The 17944-nt window shown below is 42.1% G+C and overlaps 1 protein-coding gene across 1 annotated transcript; it reads right to left on the bottom strand.

Annotated features, from left to right (window-relative positions):
• Nucleotides 1-350: 350 nt before the first annotated feature.
• LOC135544396 (serine/threonine-protein phosphatase 2A 55 kDa regulatory subunit B alpha isoform-like) lies at nucleotides 351-17701 on the bottom strand. Its single transcript, XM_064971964.1, has 10 exons — nucleotides 17432-17701; nucleotides 6754-6831; nucleotides 4726-4823; nucleotides 4390-4555; nucleotides 4165-4277; nucleotides 3860-4037; nucleotides 3571-3735; nucleotides 3193-3362; nucleotides 2024-2115; nucleotides 351-1924 (listed from the first exon to the last, which is right to left on the bottom strand). The coding sequence occupies exons 1-10, from the start codon at nucleotides 17436-17438 to the stop codon at nucleotides 1645-1647; spliced, it is 1347 nt and encodes a 448-aa protein (XP_064828036.1). The 5' UTR covers nucleotides 17439-17701; the 3' UTR covers nucleotides 351-1644.
• Between the last annotated feature and the right edge of the window lie 243 nt (nucleotides 17702-17944).

Here is a 17944-nt window from a genome sequence, read left to right as displayed (position 1 = left end):
GCAGTCGAGCAGGGTAGACAAACATTATGTAACTGCTGGAAATGGTTCACCACCTTGTGAGAAAATATCGGGGGAAAATTATTAAATGGGCGTTCACTACTTTCACAATTACTGGCACCTGTATATTTCTGAGAACTGAAAGACCTTTTTAATTGGAGAATGTGCACATATGCATGTACCCAAGGTGCACAGAAACAAGTCCTTGTATAAGAATGTCATGTACCTGGGGAATAGTCCTTATTTATATTTCCATGTGGGGGGTTATCAACAGAGGGATGTCATCCTCAGACTATGGCAGGAATACAGTCTATTCTGAAGCAGAATGTAATGACCAGGACGTGACACATTAGTAAAAAAAAAAAAAAAAAGTATTTACTTTATTCCTGTCATTGTAGATTTACAACAGTTGGATTGTATTTGTAATCATGATTTCAACCTTCAAATATCACTGGTGTAGACAGGCTTGACGAGCAAGATCATGGTAATGGGTACTCAGATTCAGGATTTTCCTTGAACCTAGCCACTGTTATGGTGGCAGTTCTTCATGAAATGCCGGCTTAAAACGCTACACACATCTATAACGTTTCAATATGTCATTTGCGTTATACTAATAGAGTACAATGATACAGATCACGTATGATACCTATAGCACTTCTTTGACAACAGAAAACCGTCAACAGGAAAAAAAGAAAGAAAAAAAACCCCAACAAGACACAGCAAGAACTCTAGTTCCCAGACTCAGTCAATTCTCTCCCAAGCCTTAGCCTGCTAGTCCACTCACAGCAATAGCAGGGAGTCCTCACTGGGCCAGACAGACTGGTTGTGCATCTTGTAGTGTGTGCAGAAAGGACCAGTCACACTACATATATACAACATGCTCTCAGTACACGTTTTAAAGTGTTCCTCTGAGGTGCAGCAGTCCACCAACAGCAGCAACAGCTTTGAGAGACAGCTAGGCTCTTTAATAAGTGTGAGTTTGTTTCCTATTGGGTTTATGTAAGCATGAATTGTTTGTGCGTACACAAGTGAGGAAATGTGATATGATGAAGGCCGAAACGTTAATCTTTTAACCTTGCTTAAATAAAACAAATCATTTAACGGTGAGCAAGCATTGCGCCTTTTCCTTTCCAACTATGAAGACGAACAAAAATAAAAACTCCAGTTCTTGCAATTGAATTAAAAACAAAACAGCTTGGCAGTTGACTAATAAAAAAACATGACTATGACACCAGACAATGAGAGGAGTTGAACAGGGGTAGGGATGGTTCGAGGTGTGTTTAGATTTTTCTAACCATCAGCAAAAAACAAAACAAAAAAAGTGTGCTTGTCAGACGTACATATAAAATGGTGCTCTTTACCCATGTTGCCCTGGGGCGGGGCTGGGTGGGGCGATACTTGGCGGGCGGCACACAGATTGGCACAACATCACCGAAACAATAACAAGTTGAGCGACGTGTCACAGAGGCTGATGGTGGGCAAGAATGAGGTTTCAGTTTTCCACACCTGGAAACATGGCATAGTCTGTTTTGTCCAATGACAGGTTTTGTTGTTGTTGACTGCGACGTTGTTGTCACTCAATCACTGTCCTGGACTAAAATTAGAGGCTGAAGGTAGTGGATGTCATGTCTGCCTTCACGGGCACATCTAGTTCACTTTGTCCTGAAATATGTAGAGGTTGTTGGTGGTTGCCACAGCGATGATGTTGTCCTGGGGATGCCAGGCAGTGTGGAGGATTTTTTTGTTGAAGTCCAGGCTGTCTACACTGATCTCGTCCTTCTTCCGCTTCCCGCCGGCACACACCTTGCGGGGCTTCAGGACCTGCCGTGGCTTACTGCTCTCCCGGGACGCCTCCAGGGTCACGTCCCGCCGCTGGCCCCGGTCAAACATCCGGAAGAAGTTGTTGTACGAGCCTGTCATCACCACACTGTAGAGGGAAATGAGGGAGAGGATTAAAAGAAGAAATGAAGAACCTAGGGCTTGTTATTGTCATTTATGAATACAATGAGAACGTGGCAATGCTGACCTGTCGTTTCCATTCCAGCAGCACTCAAACTTGTCAAAGATGCAGTCGTTCTCATAGAGCGAGCACAGCTTACTCCTGAGGTACTCGTGAACCTGCCATGGAGGGAGACAGACAGGTCAAAGGTCTTTCTACATAGTCACATACCTGAACCTCAGCTCAGAGTTCACAACAGGGGTCAACTCTGGGTATTTAGGAGGGTCATTTTAATTCAAATGATTGAAATGGCTTACAACACCATTAAATAAGTTCAAAGTAAAACTCATTGTTTGGGTTCTAATTTTTTCAAGGTGCATTAGTGCAGCAGTCCGGCAAGAACATAATCTTAGAGAACCCTCTAGTGGACATTGTCTGAAACGGCATAAAGAAAATGAGGTGGGTCAGTCCTTGATAAAAACCTACCCTCTGATAAAAAATAAATAAATCATTATTCTACCATATATAATAATATATCAGGTGTCAACCCACTCCTTCCTTATGTTATAAAATGCATTTTTTACCAAGACAAATATGATTATTCATGTTCTGAATTGTTCAGTGGGGTCTCTAACATTTCATTAACAGTGTATATCCATAGTTGGATTTTGTAACCTAATACATCCGATAAAAAGCACAGCTCTGCTGACAGAGCGGTGCAGATTCCTCGAAGCAACTTGAGGATTTGACATGTTTCAGTGCTCTGTTGACATTTCACAGAGATAAGCTTGTTTTTGTGAGAAATCTTCACATTAATATGAAGTGTATACTAACATATGAAAATGCTACATGTCACGTCTCAAAATCAATATCACCTCGATATTGTTTTATGTCATGCGGATTCGAGAACAAAGATGAGTTCAATGGGAGCCTGTCTGGTAGCTTAATTCTTGCACAGCATCCTGCCAAGCTGACGCGATGCAGTGCAATTTTCCTTATTTTTGACTGGGTTATTATTGAGGGGTGAGGTTTAGACCATTGGTTTTCTTAGAGAATTATCTATACAATTAACATATTTTACCCACTGGTCAAAATATGCATTTTTTTATTGACACTATAATATGCCATTTAGCAGACAGATTTATTCAAAGCGACTTACAGTCATTCATGCACACAAACTACCAAGTCTGTTGACTTTCCCCAACCTCAAACCCCCACTCCCTCTGCCAGTCCCACACTCCCTCTACCAGTCTCACCTGGAACGTCTCCACAGGCCTGGTCTCCATGTTCAGGTCCCAGATCTTGACAGACAGGTAGTCTCTGGTCATCATGTAGCGTCCGTTGTGGCTGAACTTGACATCCGAGATGGATGAAATGATCTCAGAGAAGAAGGAGCGGTTACTGGGGTCCTCTGGCTCCTCAAACACTGGAGGGGGAGATGAGGTAATGTTCATTTATAAACTGCTATTAGCGATAAGTGCATGTTGCTGTGCTAGCTAGCCCTTTCCAAGATATTCCCACATCTGTCCTTAGCAGCGATGTGAATTCATTCAAGTCATTGGTCAAATGTGTAAGACCCTAATATAGAGGTTGATGCTGAAGCCTCTAAGTGACTGGTGATCATAGGTACTCACGTTTGGAGTGCTTGTCACATAGCGCTGATGCCCTCATGTCACAGAGGCGGATGGAGCCCTTACTGCTGCTGTAGACAAAGGTGTTGCACTGGTTAGGATGGAACTCAGCTGCTGTGATCACCTCTGTCAGCTCCTCCATGTTGACTGGCTTTATATCCACAATATCTTGGAGGGGCTAGAGTCAAGGGGAACTAACAACTACTGAGAAGGTATTCAGGATAAACTGGTGGTACACACACACACACACACACACACACCCCCCCCATAATTAACAGCTGGTTGAGGATACTAAAGCTGCGGTCAGTGATCTCCTGGTGCCAGAGGTTGATGCGCAGGTCGTCTGCGGATAGATATGTCTCATGGTCACTGTTAATTGAGATGGAGTTGATGTGGTAGGTGTGGGCGTTGGCAAACACCCTTCGAGGGCTCGCCTCCACCATAAGGTCCATAGGTCTAAACACGGGCACCTGCAAGGGCACAGAGGGAAGAGTTAGCGGGTGAGGGTCTATGAGTTTGGGCAACACCCACACAGTGACAACAAGTGTCTCTCTATACTATAGCCCCTGGCATGTAATCAGCTAGCTAAGCAGGTACCCGAAGTGCAGTGACAGTGTTGGGGTCGATGCAGCGTCCATCCTCCTCTTTCAGGTTGTAACCCTCCAGTCGCTTGTCTCGTTCACTGATCTTCCACAACTTTATTGTTTTGTCTGCCAATCAGAACAGACAAGTAGATAAATATATTTAACAGCCAAACAAAGCTCGTACAAAAGTTCACCAGAGTGTGAACTGGCTGTTTGTAGGTGAAGGTAACTGACTAACCGTTAGTGGACAACAGGAACTGAGCTGCGTTCTTCTGGGGCAGCCAGCGGATTTTATTGATCTTCTCCTCAATCTCCAAACTTTTCAAGTAGTCAAACTCAGGCTCATGGCTCTGGAAAGTGCTGTAAACATTGTACTCACTGCGGCACTGTGGCTGACTCTTATTCTGTTAGGAGGAGGAAAAGAAGATATGGAGTAAGGGATGGAGAAAGGCAGAGGAAAGGCTGGAAAATGTTAGCTTTTGTTTTCATCATCACCTCCTTTTCATTCAAATGTAACTAGAATTAATAATGCAGATTTTGAATTCAAACTAAACTTTCAGACAGGCAGCCATACCTCTATTTCCTGCTGAAAGATGACGACCCTGCCGCCCTTGTCTCCTGTGGCTAGCAGCTCTCCTGAGTGGTTGAACTCCACAGTAGATATGATGTCGGCTGAACAACATCAGGAAAACAAGAAATTAGACCACTATCATTTTCTATTCAACACTTAAGGAATTTCAGTTCATTGTATCCATGCAAGGGCAGGTAGCATGTCAGCATTACAGGCATTGGATTAGTTAGGGAGTCTGTCTGATGTCTAGGAGCTAGAGTCTTAGGCCTGGATGAGTTGAGGCAGGCCATAGTATCCTACTGAGGATGTGAACGCATCCAAAGCAAACACACAATGATCGGTAACCTAGTTTCTACAGGCCGCAGCACACATTACACCAACAGCAGTATGGAGGCTTTTTAGACAGAGGCTGACACACACGCTTTGTTGCCTATTGGAGCAGAAAGACAATGCCGAGAAAGGTTGCAGCAGGAGGCCATTGTCTGGGCTGAACACCCTGGGGCCGAGGGTGGGGGTATGTGGGTGAGTGTTTGTATCGCGTGTAAGGATGGGGAGGCTGAATGCCACGTTGTCAATATACTGACTGACACCCCCCCCCCCCCCCCCATTTACCACACACACACATATGCCTAGTGCCAGTCTACAGAGTAACACACACACTAAATCCTTAAGAGATTGACCTACGACCATGAGCAGAGCACACAGTGAATCAGTTCACCTTCTGTGCAGGTTTAGACTGATCTAGGATCCAGACCTACCACTTCAGCCCAGAGGCGGACCCCACGGTGGCGGAGCGTGACACCCACACTGCTCAAATCAGACAAATTCACCTTTATTAGCCCAATAATGTTGTTGGCAGAACACTGGCTCAGTAGGAATGGTAGACTATAGACTTACAGACACCTGGTAATCTGCTGCTCTTCAGCAGCCAACCAGAAATATGTTTCATTCTACAAATCAGGGTTCTCTGTAGGATTGGGTGGTTGTGATGTAGCCCTGAGGTTGGGTACGGGGGAGGTTGAGCATTTAACATTTTTCAAAAACCCATAACTGCAATTTTCTAAAACCTAGAGTCTTATATTATATCAAACATTGTAGCCAACACCGTAGTAGAGTGTTTGATCCTAACTTAAATTAAGGTGGTCTCAATGACACATTTTTCTAGGTTAAATTTAGGGGGTATTCGAAATACAAGTAGGGCTGTGACATACCAGTTCTGCAATATTTTTTTCATGGCAAAAATGAAAAAAACATATGGCTATATCAAGGGGTCAGATCAAGAACTGATTATTATAGGCCTACTAATCTAACAGCCCGACATGACTATCTCTGAAGAGCGATATTAGTGTAAGAGCTCTCTGCCGTGTCTGCTTTCTACCACAACAACACACACTTCCTTGCTAGTCAATGCGCTTCCTCCTACTATGGTTGCGGGGATCAAAGCATGTGCCGGCAAACAAAACTGTTCGCCTAGTTTACTAAATGCTGTAGCTAACTACCTTCGTCATAATGCTGACTTACCTAAGGTGATAGTCAACCACTATTTTGTAGTTATGTGCTTAACACATACAATGTTGGAAAATGTTTATTGCTAAAAGTTCGTTGTCCATTTTCGCTACCATTTTCCTCACACATCATTGGTGTCAACGGGGACGAAGTGGAGGGCTGCCATCCAGCATGGGGGAGGAAAATAATACGATGACTACGGGGGATGGGCCCAAGGAAGGCCAAAGCAGAGTTAAGAGTTTATTTCTCCTTGCTAAAGTCCTCTGATTGGCTCAGTTCCAACTTCAGACTGTTGTCAAAAAACAAAAATGTGCCAAGTCGAAGCCTATTATTTGCGTATTTTTCGTAATAGGACCTCAAATTACAGCCATGGTACGCAAAACGTGTGCAGGTTGGCAGATCTGAGGATTCGCAGGAGATGATAGAATTGCTTGGCAACAACCCTACTCCATGATGATTCTGCAACAAGTACTGCCATTGGTCATAGCAACAGTGGTACTGTACAATATGAGTAAGGGCTCTTACCTTCGGCCACGTCATCATCAATGGCACCCTTCACCTGTGAGAAGCACCACTGCACGTCATTGCTCCCACCTCCAGTTCCTGAAATGGCAGAATGACAGTAACGGATCAAGATATCGCATGACGGTTTACGTTACAAATCTGACAGGAAGAGGAGTTTAGAAGAAAGGGGGGAGCCTGTATCCTGACCATTGCAGTGAGAAAATGTGTAGACAGTCTCAGAAGGTCATTCTGTGTCTGTCTTGGTCTGATCTCGTGCAATAAGCCAATTTGTCTTTAATAACATACTTCATGGACAGACAATACAGTAGAAATTAAACAGCAATGGCTTAGGACTGTACTTCCACAGCCTATTGACAATACAACTCGCAGGCACTGAGGCACAGCTCAAGATCAACAGGAGTTAATGTCAAAAGGTCCAACAACATACACTAGGTCAAAGCAGGGGGAATGATACAGTACGATATTTCTAATATAGCGTATTTGGAAAGTATTCAAACCCCTTGACCTTTTTCCAATTGTTACATTAGCCTTAAATCTTTTCCCCCCTCAATCTACACACAATACCCCATAATGACAAAGCAAAAACAGTTTTTTTTGGTTTTTAGAAACGTGTGTGTGTATATATATATATATATAAAATGTTTCTACAACTTGATTGAAGTCCACCTTTGGTAAATTCAATTGATTGGACAGGATTTGGAAAGGCACACATCTGCCTAAGGTCCCAGTTGACAGTGCATGTCAGAGCAAAAACCAAGCCATGAGGTCGAAGGAATTGTCCGTAGAGCTCCGAGACAGGAATGTGTCGAGGCACAGATATGGGGAAAGGTACAGGTACCAAAAAACATCTGCAGCATAGAAGGTCCCCAAGAACACAGTGGCCTCCATTATTCTTATATGGAAGAAGTTTGGAACCACCAACTCTTCCTAGAGCTGGCTGCTCGGCCAAACTGAGCAATCGGGGGAGAAGTGGCCAGACGGAAGCCACTCCTCAGTAACAGACACATAACAGCCCGCTTGGGAGTTTGCCAATAGGCACCTAAAAAACTCAAGACCACGAGAAACCAGATTCTCTGGTCTGATGAAATCAAGATTGAACTCTTTGGGCTGCCACGGGTCACATTGAGAGGAAACCTGGCACCATCCCTACAGTGAAGCATGGTGGTGGCAGAATAACGCTGTGGGGATGTTTTTCAGCAGCAGGGACTGGGAGACTAGTAATGATCGAGGGAAAGATGAACGGAGCAAAAGTACTGAGAGATCCTTGATGAAAACCTGCTCCATAGTGCTCAGGACTTTAGACTGGGGAGAAGGTTTACCTTACAACAGGACAACAACCCTAAGCACACAGCCAAGACAATGCAGGAGTGACTTAGGGACAAGTCTCTGAATGTCCTTGAGTGGCCCAGTCAGAGCCAGGACTTGAACCCGATTTAACATCTCCGGAGAGACCTGAAAATAGCTGTGCAGCAACCCACCCCATCCAACCTGACAGAGCTTGAGAGGATCTGCAGAGAAGAAATGGGAGTAACCCAAATACAGTGCCAAGCTTGTAGCGTCATACCCAAGAAGACTCAATGCTGTAATTGCTGCCAAAGGTGTTTCAACAAAGTACTGAGTAAAGGGTCTGAATACTTATGTAAATGTGATATTGCAGTTAGTATTTAGTTGTAATATTTTTTTCTTTCTTCGAAAAACCTTTTTTTGTCATTATGGGGTATTGTGTGTAGATTGATGAGGATTTAAAAAAAATCTATTTTAGAATACTGCTGTAACGTAACAAAATGTGGAAAAAGTCAAGGGTCTGAATACTTTCCGAATGCACTGTAGATCAGAAATATAAAACTTTCCCCAAAAAGACTTGTGCACAGCCAGCCTCAAATGTGTCAATATCAAAATCTCTCTCTCTTGCTGGGTTAATACAGGTACAGTATAACTCGTCCTGACAGGTACTTGATTGAAAACTGGCATTACACAATGAAACAGGTTGAGTTGTACATTTCCACATGTAAGCATTTATTTCATTGCACAATGAAACTGGTGAGATTTGTCCATACAAATATACGTTTGGGGTGTAGATTGGTTGGGTGTGTGAACTGCAGGAGGAGCGGTTATGACAATGAGGTTCTCAATGCAGAGGGGGAAGCCTAATGTCCCATCGATAATAGGCAATGGGACTGGTTTATTTTCTACAATTAGGTTGTCATCTGCCTCTGCAGAAAATTGTGATACAAGCACCATAGAGCCATTTGGCAACAAGTAATAACTTATTCCATCTAGGGCTGGGCGAGATGGCCTAGAAATCATATCTAGATTATTCCAAATTTATGGGCAAAAAAAAAAAAAAAAGAAGCTTTGTTGTACAATTAAAAAGGTCAAATACACTGCATTTCAAAACAGTCAGCAATAATCTAATGAATTGAGCTTGTGAAATTAGGGTAAATATGAACTTTTTGCAGTAATCACTGATCTGGCACTCATGTCTGTCCATGAAAATGCCCTTTTCATAACAAATTTATCCAGAACCATGCATTATGCATTTTCACTAATAATTACTAACCTCTTGGTAGCACGCATTTTAGAAAATCAACACAGGTTTCAAACAACTTCAAGCACAATCCCACGTGCTAGTGAATAGCCAGATAATGTTGTTTTTTCAAGTTGCCAACTACTTGCTATTTAAAAAAAGGCATAACAGTTGAATTGTTATGAACACACCCTTCTGTCCATCTGAAAAGGATGTTAGCCTTTCCACTTTGTTCCGATTTTGAAATCAAGTAGCTTACTTTATTTTGCAGAATGAGAACAAGTTGCCAATTCCTTATAAAATAGTGTTGGGTGCTCATTGCATTTATAAAACAGACTAGACAGTATAAGTCTTTGGCTAAAATGATGCTAGCGCTACATGGTAACGCAAGGCAACACACAATCAATTGAGCATTAATTTTCCAGAATCAATGTTCAATGATCCTACTAAAACAGGAGTGTCTTCTCTGAGAGCAAATTGTATAGTTGGAACATAAAAAGGTATCGTTAGAAAGGTCAACTTCCTCTAATTCAGTAAAATAATTTCTCAGTGTGCATTGATGTTAATATGACTGATTCTGTTGGACCAAACCTCAAAAGCAAATAGCGAGTTAGTAGAAATCTCTCAACTTCGTTGGTGTGAGTGGCAGGGGCTTGGTGTCTGTGTGTGTAAACAGAGAGGAAGAAGCAAAGCGAGAGGTTTCACTATTGCCAAAATCTGTCCAAAATAAGCCCAATGCGTTAATTTTGGACCTAAGCTTGTCGCCAGCCTTCCAGCTTTTGGGACGACGATGCCGATTGTTAGGGCGGGGACATGAGTATCTCGTCATTATATTCAGATCTCCGGTGTAAATGGGAAGGTGCACACAGCACAGATGGAGCGAAGGAGATGAGACCAAAAAGACAACAAGAGGACATAATCGCTCATAAAAACGAAAAATACAAAACCTTGATTCTTGTGATACAGGTATTTTGAATATTGTGCAAAACATGAACCCGAATGAATTCGATATAAATCGACCAGTCCTAATTCCATCATTAGAGAGGCATTGCAAAAGCCTATTTAGCTGGCTAACTTACAATACATGCTGGAAGGCAGACAGGGCTATATTTAGAGCGCTGCCTACTTTGTCACACTGAATAGGGAAGTTGATTGAATGGGCTGCTGCACAGTCACTATGGGGAGTTCTTTCTAGAGTGCCCAGTTAAATTGTGCATAAGAGGATTGATTTACAGTGGGGCAAAAAATATTTAGTCAGCCACCAATTGTGCAAGTTCTCCAACTTAAAAATATGAGAGAGGCCTGTAATTTTCATCATAGGTACACTTCAACTAGGACAGACAACATGAGAATTTTTTTCTCTCCAGAAAATCACATTGTAGGATTTTTAATGAATTTATTTGCAAATTATGGTGGAAAATATGTATTTGGTCAATAACAAAAGTTTATCAATACTTTGTTATATACCCTTTGTTGGCAATGACAGAGGTCAAACGTTTTCTGTAAGTCTTCACAAGGTTTTCACACACTGTTGCTGGTATTTTGTCCCATTCCTCCATGCAGATCTCCTCTAGAGCAGTGATGTTTTGGGGCTGTTGCTGGGCAACACGGACTTTCAACTCCCTCCAAAGATTTTATATGGGGTTGAGATCTGGAGACTGGCAAGGCCACTCCAGGACCTTGAAATGCTTCTTACGAAGCCACTCCTTCGTTGCCCAGGCGGTGTGTTTGGGATTATTGTCATGCTGAAAGACCCAGCCACGTTTCATCTTCAATGCCCTTGAAGATGGAAGGAGGTTTTCACTCAAAATCTCACGATACATGGCCCCATTCATTCTTTCCTTTACACGGATCAGTCATCCTGGTCCCTTTGCAGAAAAACAGACCCAAAGCATGATGTTTCCACCCCATGCTTCACAGTAGGTATGGTGTTCTTTGGATGCAACTCAGCATTCTTTGTCCTCCAAACACAACGAGTTGAGTTTTTACCAAAAAGTTATATTTTGGTTTCATCTGACCATATGACATTCTCCCAATCTTCTTCTGGATCATCCAAATGCTCTCTAGCAAACTTCAGACGGGCCTGGACATGTACTGGCTTAAGCAGGGGGACACGTCTGGCACTGCAGGATTTGAGTCCCTGGCGGCGTAGTTTGTTACTGATGGTAGGCTTTGTTCCTTTGGTTCCAGCTCTCTGCAGGCCATTCACTAGGGCCCCCCATGTGGTCCTGGGGTGAGATCTTACGTGGAGCCCAAGATCGAGGGAGATTATCAGTGGTCTTATATGTCTTCCATTTCCTAATAATTGCTCCCACAGTTGATTTCTTCAAACCAAGCTGCTTACCTATTGCAGATTCAGGTCTTCCCAGCCTGGTGCAGGTCTACAATTTTGTTTCTGGTGTCCTTTGACAGCTCTTCGGTCTTGGCCATAGTGAAGTTTGGAGTGTGACTGTTTGAGGTTGTGGACATGTGTCTTTTATACTGACAACAAGTTCAAACAGGTGCCATTAATACAGGTAACGAGTGGAGGATAGGGGAGCCTCTTAAAGAAGAAGTTACAGGTCTGTGAGAGCCAGACATCTTGCTTGTTTGTAGGTGACCAAATACTTCTTTTCCACCATAATTTGCAAATAAATTCATTAAAAATCCTACAATGTGATTTTCTGGATTTTCCCCCCTCATTTTGTCTGCCATAGTTGAAGTGTACCTATGATGAAAATTACAGGCCTCTCATCTTTTTAAGTGGGAGAACTTGCACAATTGGTGGCTGACAATACTTTTTTGTCCCACTGTATTTATTTCTAAAATGGTTAAACTAGTGTGAAATATGTGAATGCAAAAATGTGTGAATTTGCTTTATTTACCATCCTAAATTAAAACTGAATTATTTTGGCATATCTAATTAATGTACGTTGCTCTACTTTCCATGATGTGGACTGTACGCATTACTACATCACACATGTGGATGCTTTGACCAGATCGAATTACACATCCTTTTTACCTCAGATTGGTGACGATGACAAGATCAGTTGCTTAAAACAGATCAACATATTTTGTTTTGTCCAATTTGTAAGTCGCTCTGGATAAGAGCGTCTGCTAAATGACTTAAATGTAAATGTACTATTGATTTTGTCATAGGCGCTGGGCCACCAGCCAAACACACTGATTTGACAGTTAAACTACGACTTGAAAGCAGACAACCGTTGTCACGGTTGATATCCTAAGGCGGGTCGTGATTTGTTGAGGTTAACAGAAAAAGTGATTGGTTCCGTTTTCCGTGATGGCAGCCTCCCAAAATCAACATCTGCCATTTCATAATATAGAAATGAGCCTTCTACAATTTCTCATCTAACCAACCATATATAGGTTATTCCAAGTATCCATGTGGCCTTTGAATAGTGTTATTTTAAACTGCACTACACCCCAAACGTTTGCTGCCGGTTCTATTGATTTCACCCTGATATCCAAGGAACCGATTAACAAAAAAAAGTGTTGCGTTACAGTTACCGTGTTGGCAACACCTCAAAAAATGTAGCTAGCTCTCTTCTAGAAATTGTCCATCAACCAGTGATGTACAGTATTCCCAGATTTTTTTTTTGCCGTATTGATTTTAACAGGATGCGCAACCTCACCTCGCACAATTTATTTCAACATGATAATTGATGAGTGATTGAAAAAAAAGTGTTGTGGTGATCTTTCTGTTTTGGTGAACCTGTATCATTCCAAAACGTAGCCAACTGTGTTCTGCAGGTTGTCATCAAACCAGTGAGGTAAAAATATTTTGAGTTGGTTTTTGAGTTGTGGTAGTTTCAACAGCGCATGACTGAAACATTGTTGCATTTAAACTTTAGACCACCGGTTAGTCTGAGGAACATAATAAAAAAATACAGTTGAAGTCGGAAGTTCACAAACACCTTAGCCAAATACATTTAAACTCGGGTTCACAATTCCTGACATTTAATCCTAGTAAAAAAATCAGTTTTTAGGTCAGATAGGATTACTACTTTATTTTAAGAATGTGAAATATCAGAATAATAGTGGAGAGAATTATTTTTTTCAGCTTTTATATATTTCATCACATTCCAAGTGGGTAGGAAGTTTACATACACTCAATTAGTATTTTGTAGCATTGCCATTATATTGTTTAACTTGGGTCAAACATTTCGAGTAGCCTTCCACAAATTTCCCACAATAAGTTGGGTGAATTTTGGCCCATTCCTCCTGACAGAGCTGGTGTAACTGAGTCAGATTTGTAGGGCTCCTTGCACACCCACGCCTTTTCAATTCTGCCCACAAATGTTCTGTGATTGAGGTCAGGGCTTTGTGATGACCACTCCAATAGCTTGACATTGTTGTCCTTAACTACTTGACGCACCCACAGCATTAGCGAGATCATTTTCATCAACATCCATTGCAGAGCGCCAAATTCAAATTAAATTACTAAAAATATTTAATTTTCATGAAATCACAAGTGCAATATAGCAAAACACACCGTAGCTTGTTGTTAATCCACCTGGGGTGTCAGATTTCAATAAAGCTTCTCGGTGAAAGCTATCCAAGCGTTTATGTAAGCACATCTCTCTCAGTAGACAAAATATTACAAACAGCTAGCAGCCAAGTAGATTGGTCATTTCAGAAAAGCAATAAATTAAATCGCTTACCTTTGATGATCTTCGGATGTTTGCGCTCACGAGACTCCCAGTTACACAATAAATGTTCATTTTGTTCCATGAAGAGTATTTTTATATCCAAAATACCTAAATCTGTTTGGCGCATTATGTTCAGAAATCCAGACTCGAGCGGTCACGACATCGCAGACAACAATTCCAAATAGTATCTGTAAAGTGCGTAGAAAGATGTCAAATGTTTTTTTTATAATCAATCCTCAGGTTCTTTTTACAATATATAATCGATAATATGTCAACTGGAATGTAGCTTCTTCCATAGGAGAGAGAAAATGGCAGTTGTGCATGAAAAACTCTGCTGGCACCCAGCCATCAACTGACGCGATGGGTTCTTTCTCGCTCATTTTTCAAAATAAAAGCCTGAAACTATGTCTAAAGACTGTTCACAGCTTTAGGAAGCCATAGGAAAAGGAATCTGGTTGGTATCCCTTTAAATGGAGGCAAGGCATCCAATGGAACAGAGAGCTTTCTGGAAAAACAGCACTTCCTCTTTGGATTTTCCTCAGGTTTTCACCTGCAATATCAGTTCTGTTATACTCACAGAGAATATTTTGACAGTTTTGGAAACTTGAGTGTTTTATATACTAATCTGACAATTATATGCATATTCTAGTTTCTGGGCCTGAAAAATAGGCAGTTTCAAATGGGTACGGTTTTTAGCCAAAAACACTGCCCCCTACACTCAAGAAGTTAAGCCATTTTGCCACAACTTTGGAAGTATGCTTGGGGTCATTGTGCATTTGGTAGACCCATTTGCAACCAAGCTTTAACTTCCTGACTAATGTCTTGAGATGCCTCAATATATCCACATAATTTCCCCCTCCCTCATGATACCATCCATTTAGTGAAGTGCACCAGTCCCTCCTGCAGCAAAGCATCCCCACAACATGATGTTGCCACCCCCGTGCTTCACGGTTGGGATGGTGTACTTCGGCATGCAAGCATCCCCTTTTTCGCTCCAAACAGAACGATTGTCATTATGGCCAAACAGTTCTATTTTTGTTTCATTAGACCAGAGGACATTTCTCCAAAAAGTATGATCTTGTCCCCATGTTTAGTTGCAAACTGTAGTCTGCCTTTTTTTATGGCGGTTTTGGAGCAGTGGCTTCTTCCTTGCTGAGCGGCCTTTCAGGTTATGTCGATATAGGACTCGTTTTACTGTATAGACACTTTTGTACCGGTTTCCTCCAGCATCTTCACAAGGTCCGTTGCTGTTGTTCTGGGATTGATTTGCAATTTTCGCACCGAAGTACATTCATCTCAAGGACACAGATCGCGTCACCTTCCTGAGCGGTATGACGGCTACGTGGTCCCATGGTGTTTATACTTGCGTACTATTGTTTGTACAGATGAACATGGTACTTTCAGGCATTTGGAAATTGCTCCAAAGATGAACCGGCCTTATGGAGTTCTAAAAAAAAAAAAAAGTGAGGCCTAGGCTGATTTCTTTAGATTTTCCCATGATTTCAAGCAAAAAGGCACAGTTTGAAGGTAGGCCTAAAATGCATCCACAGGTACACCTCCAATTGACTCAAATCAAGTTAATTAGCCCAAAGCCATGAAATCATTTTCTGGAATTTTCCAAGCTGTTTTAAGGCACAGTCAACTTGGTGTATGTAAACTTCTGACCCACTGGAATTGTGATACAGTGAATCATAAGTGAAATAATCTGTCTGTAAACAATTGTTGGAAAAATGACTTGTCATGCACAAAGTAGATGTCCTTAACAGACTTGCCAAAACTATAGTTTGTTAACAAGAAATTTTTGGAGTGGTTCAAAAACTATTTTTAATGACTCTGGACATGAAGTAGTTGTGCTTTTGTATTGTTATGACTTCATGGGGCCTACTAGAGTGAATGGGCTGCTTATTCTTTAACACTTATTGATGCTGTGTGTGACTTCTGCAGCCTGTCTATCAGCCGTGTCTATGTGTTTGACCAAAATTAGCTCTCCTTCAGTTCCATAGAGTGCACAGGTATTAAGGTCACTGTTCTTTCAGCACCCTTAGTCTGTCACCTTTGATGTGACATAGTTGTCCTTTTTGGTGATGGTGTTATAATGGTGTTGGCTATCATGAGTTGTGTAAACAGTGCATTATTATATGCTGTGTGTCACGTTGTGTCTATGCCGGTTCGGTCTTTGTGTGTGCGGCAGCCCGAAGCACGGCCAGGCCTTTTAGATTCATTCAAAAATTATTGCTCCTCCTTCAATAGAACAAGAATGGTCCAACTACAGTAGATATGTAGGGCGCATTAAGTGAAGCTATTTTTTTGTCCGAAGGCCTAGGTCCTATAGTCACGGTTCACCACTGCAGAAATCACCAAAATGAGTTTGCCCAGCCTACACTGAATCTCATGCATAATCTGAGTCATAGCCTAGATGCATTCTGCATTAGATTGACTTCAGCTATGTCTTTATCATCACACCTAGCAATCCACCTGAGGGAAATGGCAGTTATATTGTGTTGATAATCTTCATTTTCAAGCACACGTAAATATTAAATCAAATCCCACATCCAGTTGAATTACATCCAGCTGTAAAACTCAACTGTGACTCATGGCTTAATCCATGATGGTGGTGGGGAATTAAAGGTGGACATCGTACAGGTATGTGCAAGGTGCTGTTCAGAAGAAGCCAGTCCTTATCCACTAATCTTTCACATCATGACTCCCGCTCAACTCGCCAGTCAGTCTGCGGCGACTGGCGAACCTGCTAAATGTGTTAAGATAGCCTTCCATTGCAAGACATCATATAGAAATGGTGGTTCGAGAACGTGAACTAACTAGCCTTGCTATCCCACAATGCAGGACAGAGGAAACTCACAAATGCCACCGGTGTCTCTCTCAAAGTTTAGGTTAGCTTGCTGCGCACAGGCCTAGCAAGCTACCAGTAGCTAGTTAGCTAACTTGATAGTACTATCACATTATGGATAATTTAGCAAGCTAGCTAGCTTGACTAACAATAATTGGTCGCATGGCTAACTCGCCTCATCTTAGACAGTTAACTATATTATATACCATAGCCAAAATGGTAACGGAAAGTATAGTCTTTGGTATAACTGTGGCTAGCAACAGTATAATACTAACAGTTATCTTGAAATGACAGTGATGCATATTAGCTAGTTATGATGTGTGAGAGGAACGTGGAGCTCGGACCCCAGTGATGATGATTGGTTCAGGGCCAGTGATATGTCATGAGTTAACTTACTTAGTTAACGTTAGTTAGCTTTAGCAGTTAGTTAAGTTAGCTAGACTTGCAGTTACGTCTAAACACAGTATTGTTTATATATAACGTCATTACCGCCGGTATATTTCCTAGCTAACGTTAGCAGCTAGCTAGCTAGCGATATATACATATTTATATTGCAATGCTATATTTAGACTTTTCTCTAGCTAGCTACAGTTCCGTTATTACCACCGGTAGCTAGCTAGGTGTCTTATCAGTTAGCTAACTAGCTACCATTACCTGCCATGGCGAGTGGGATTCTAGCCGCGCGCTCGATTCCCGGGCTTGTATGTCCGGGTATGGACTCGTGCAAGCGGTATTTCTCAAATGATGGCGCTATGTAGTGGGACAGACGTTGCGGGCCACCCTCCTTCTTGACTTTCTTTCCTCCCTCTCCCGGCTTGTTCAATCACTCGCGCACCCTCCCGGACAAGTCCTTCCAACACCAGCCATTCGCAGACAGTTCAAAATGGCGCTACCGCGTCTGGTCTTTTTCCACTATGGTCCATGCTATCTGGGATCCTTGGGACGTCCCAACTCTGACGTTCCTCTTCTTCTTCTTTGTACCGTCCTTTCGGGTAGACTCGACGCTATGTTTCGTATTGCTGCCGTTCACAGTTTGTAAAGTGCATAGCACATTTATTCACGAGAAAAGGAAATTGCACCACCATTATCATCACCACCCCCTCCCACTACTTTTGCCCAAACATAACCTACTCCAGGCCATAGGGCTGGGAGGCTGCAACCCCTTCT

This window comes from Oncorhynchus masou, chromosome 8 (genome assembly GCF_036934945.1).
Source record: "Oncorhynchus masou masou isolate Uvic2021 chromosome 8, UVic_Omas_1.1, whole genome shotgun sequence".
NCBI classification, from domain to species: Eukaryota; Metazoa; Chordata; class Actinopteri; order Salmoniformes; family Salmonidae; genus Oncorhynchus; species Oncorhynchus masou.
Note: the sequence above shows the minus strand (reverse complement) of the source record. Positions and strands in the feature narration are given on the sequence as shown.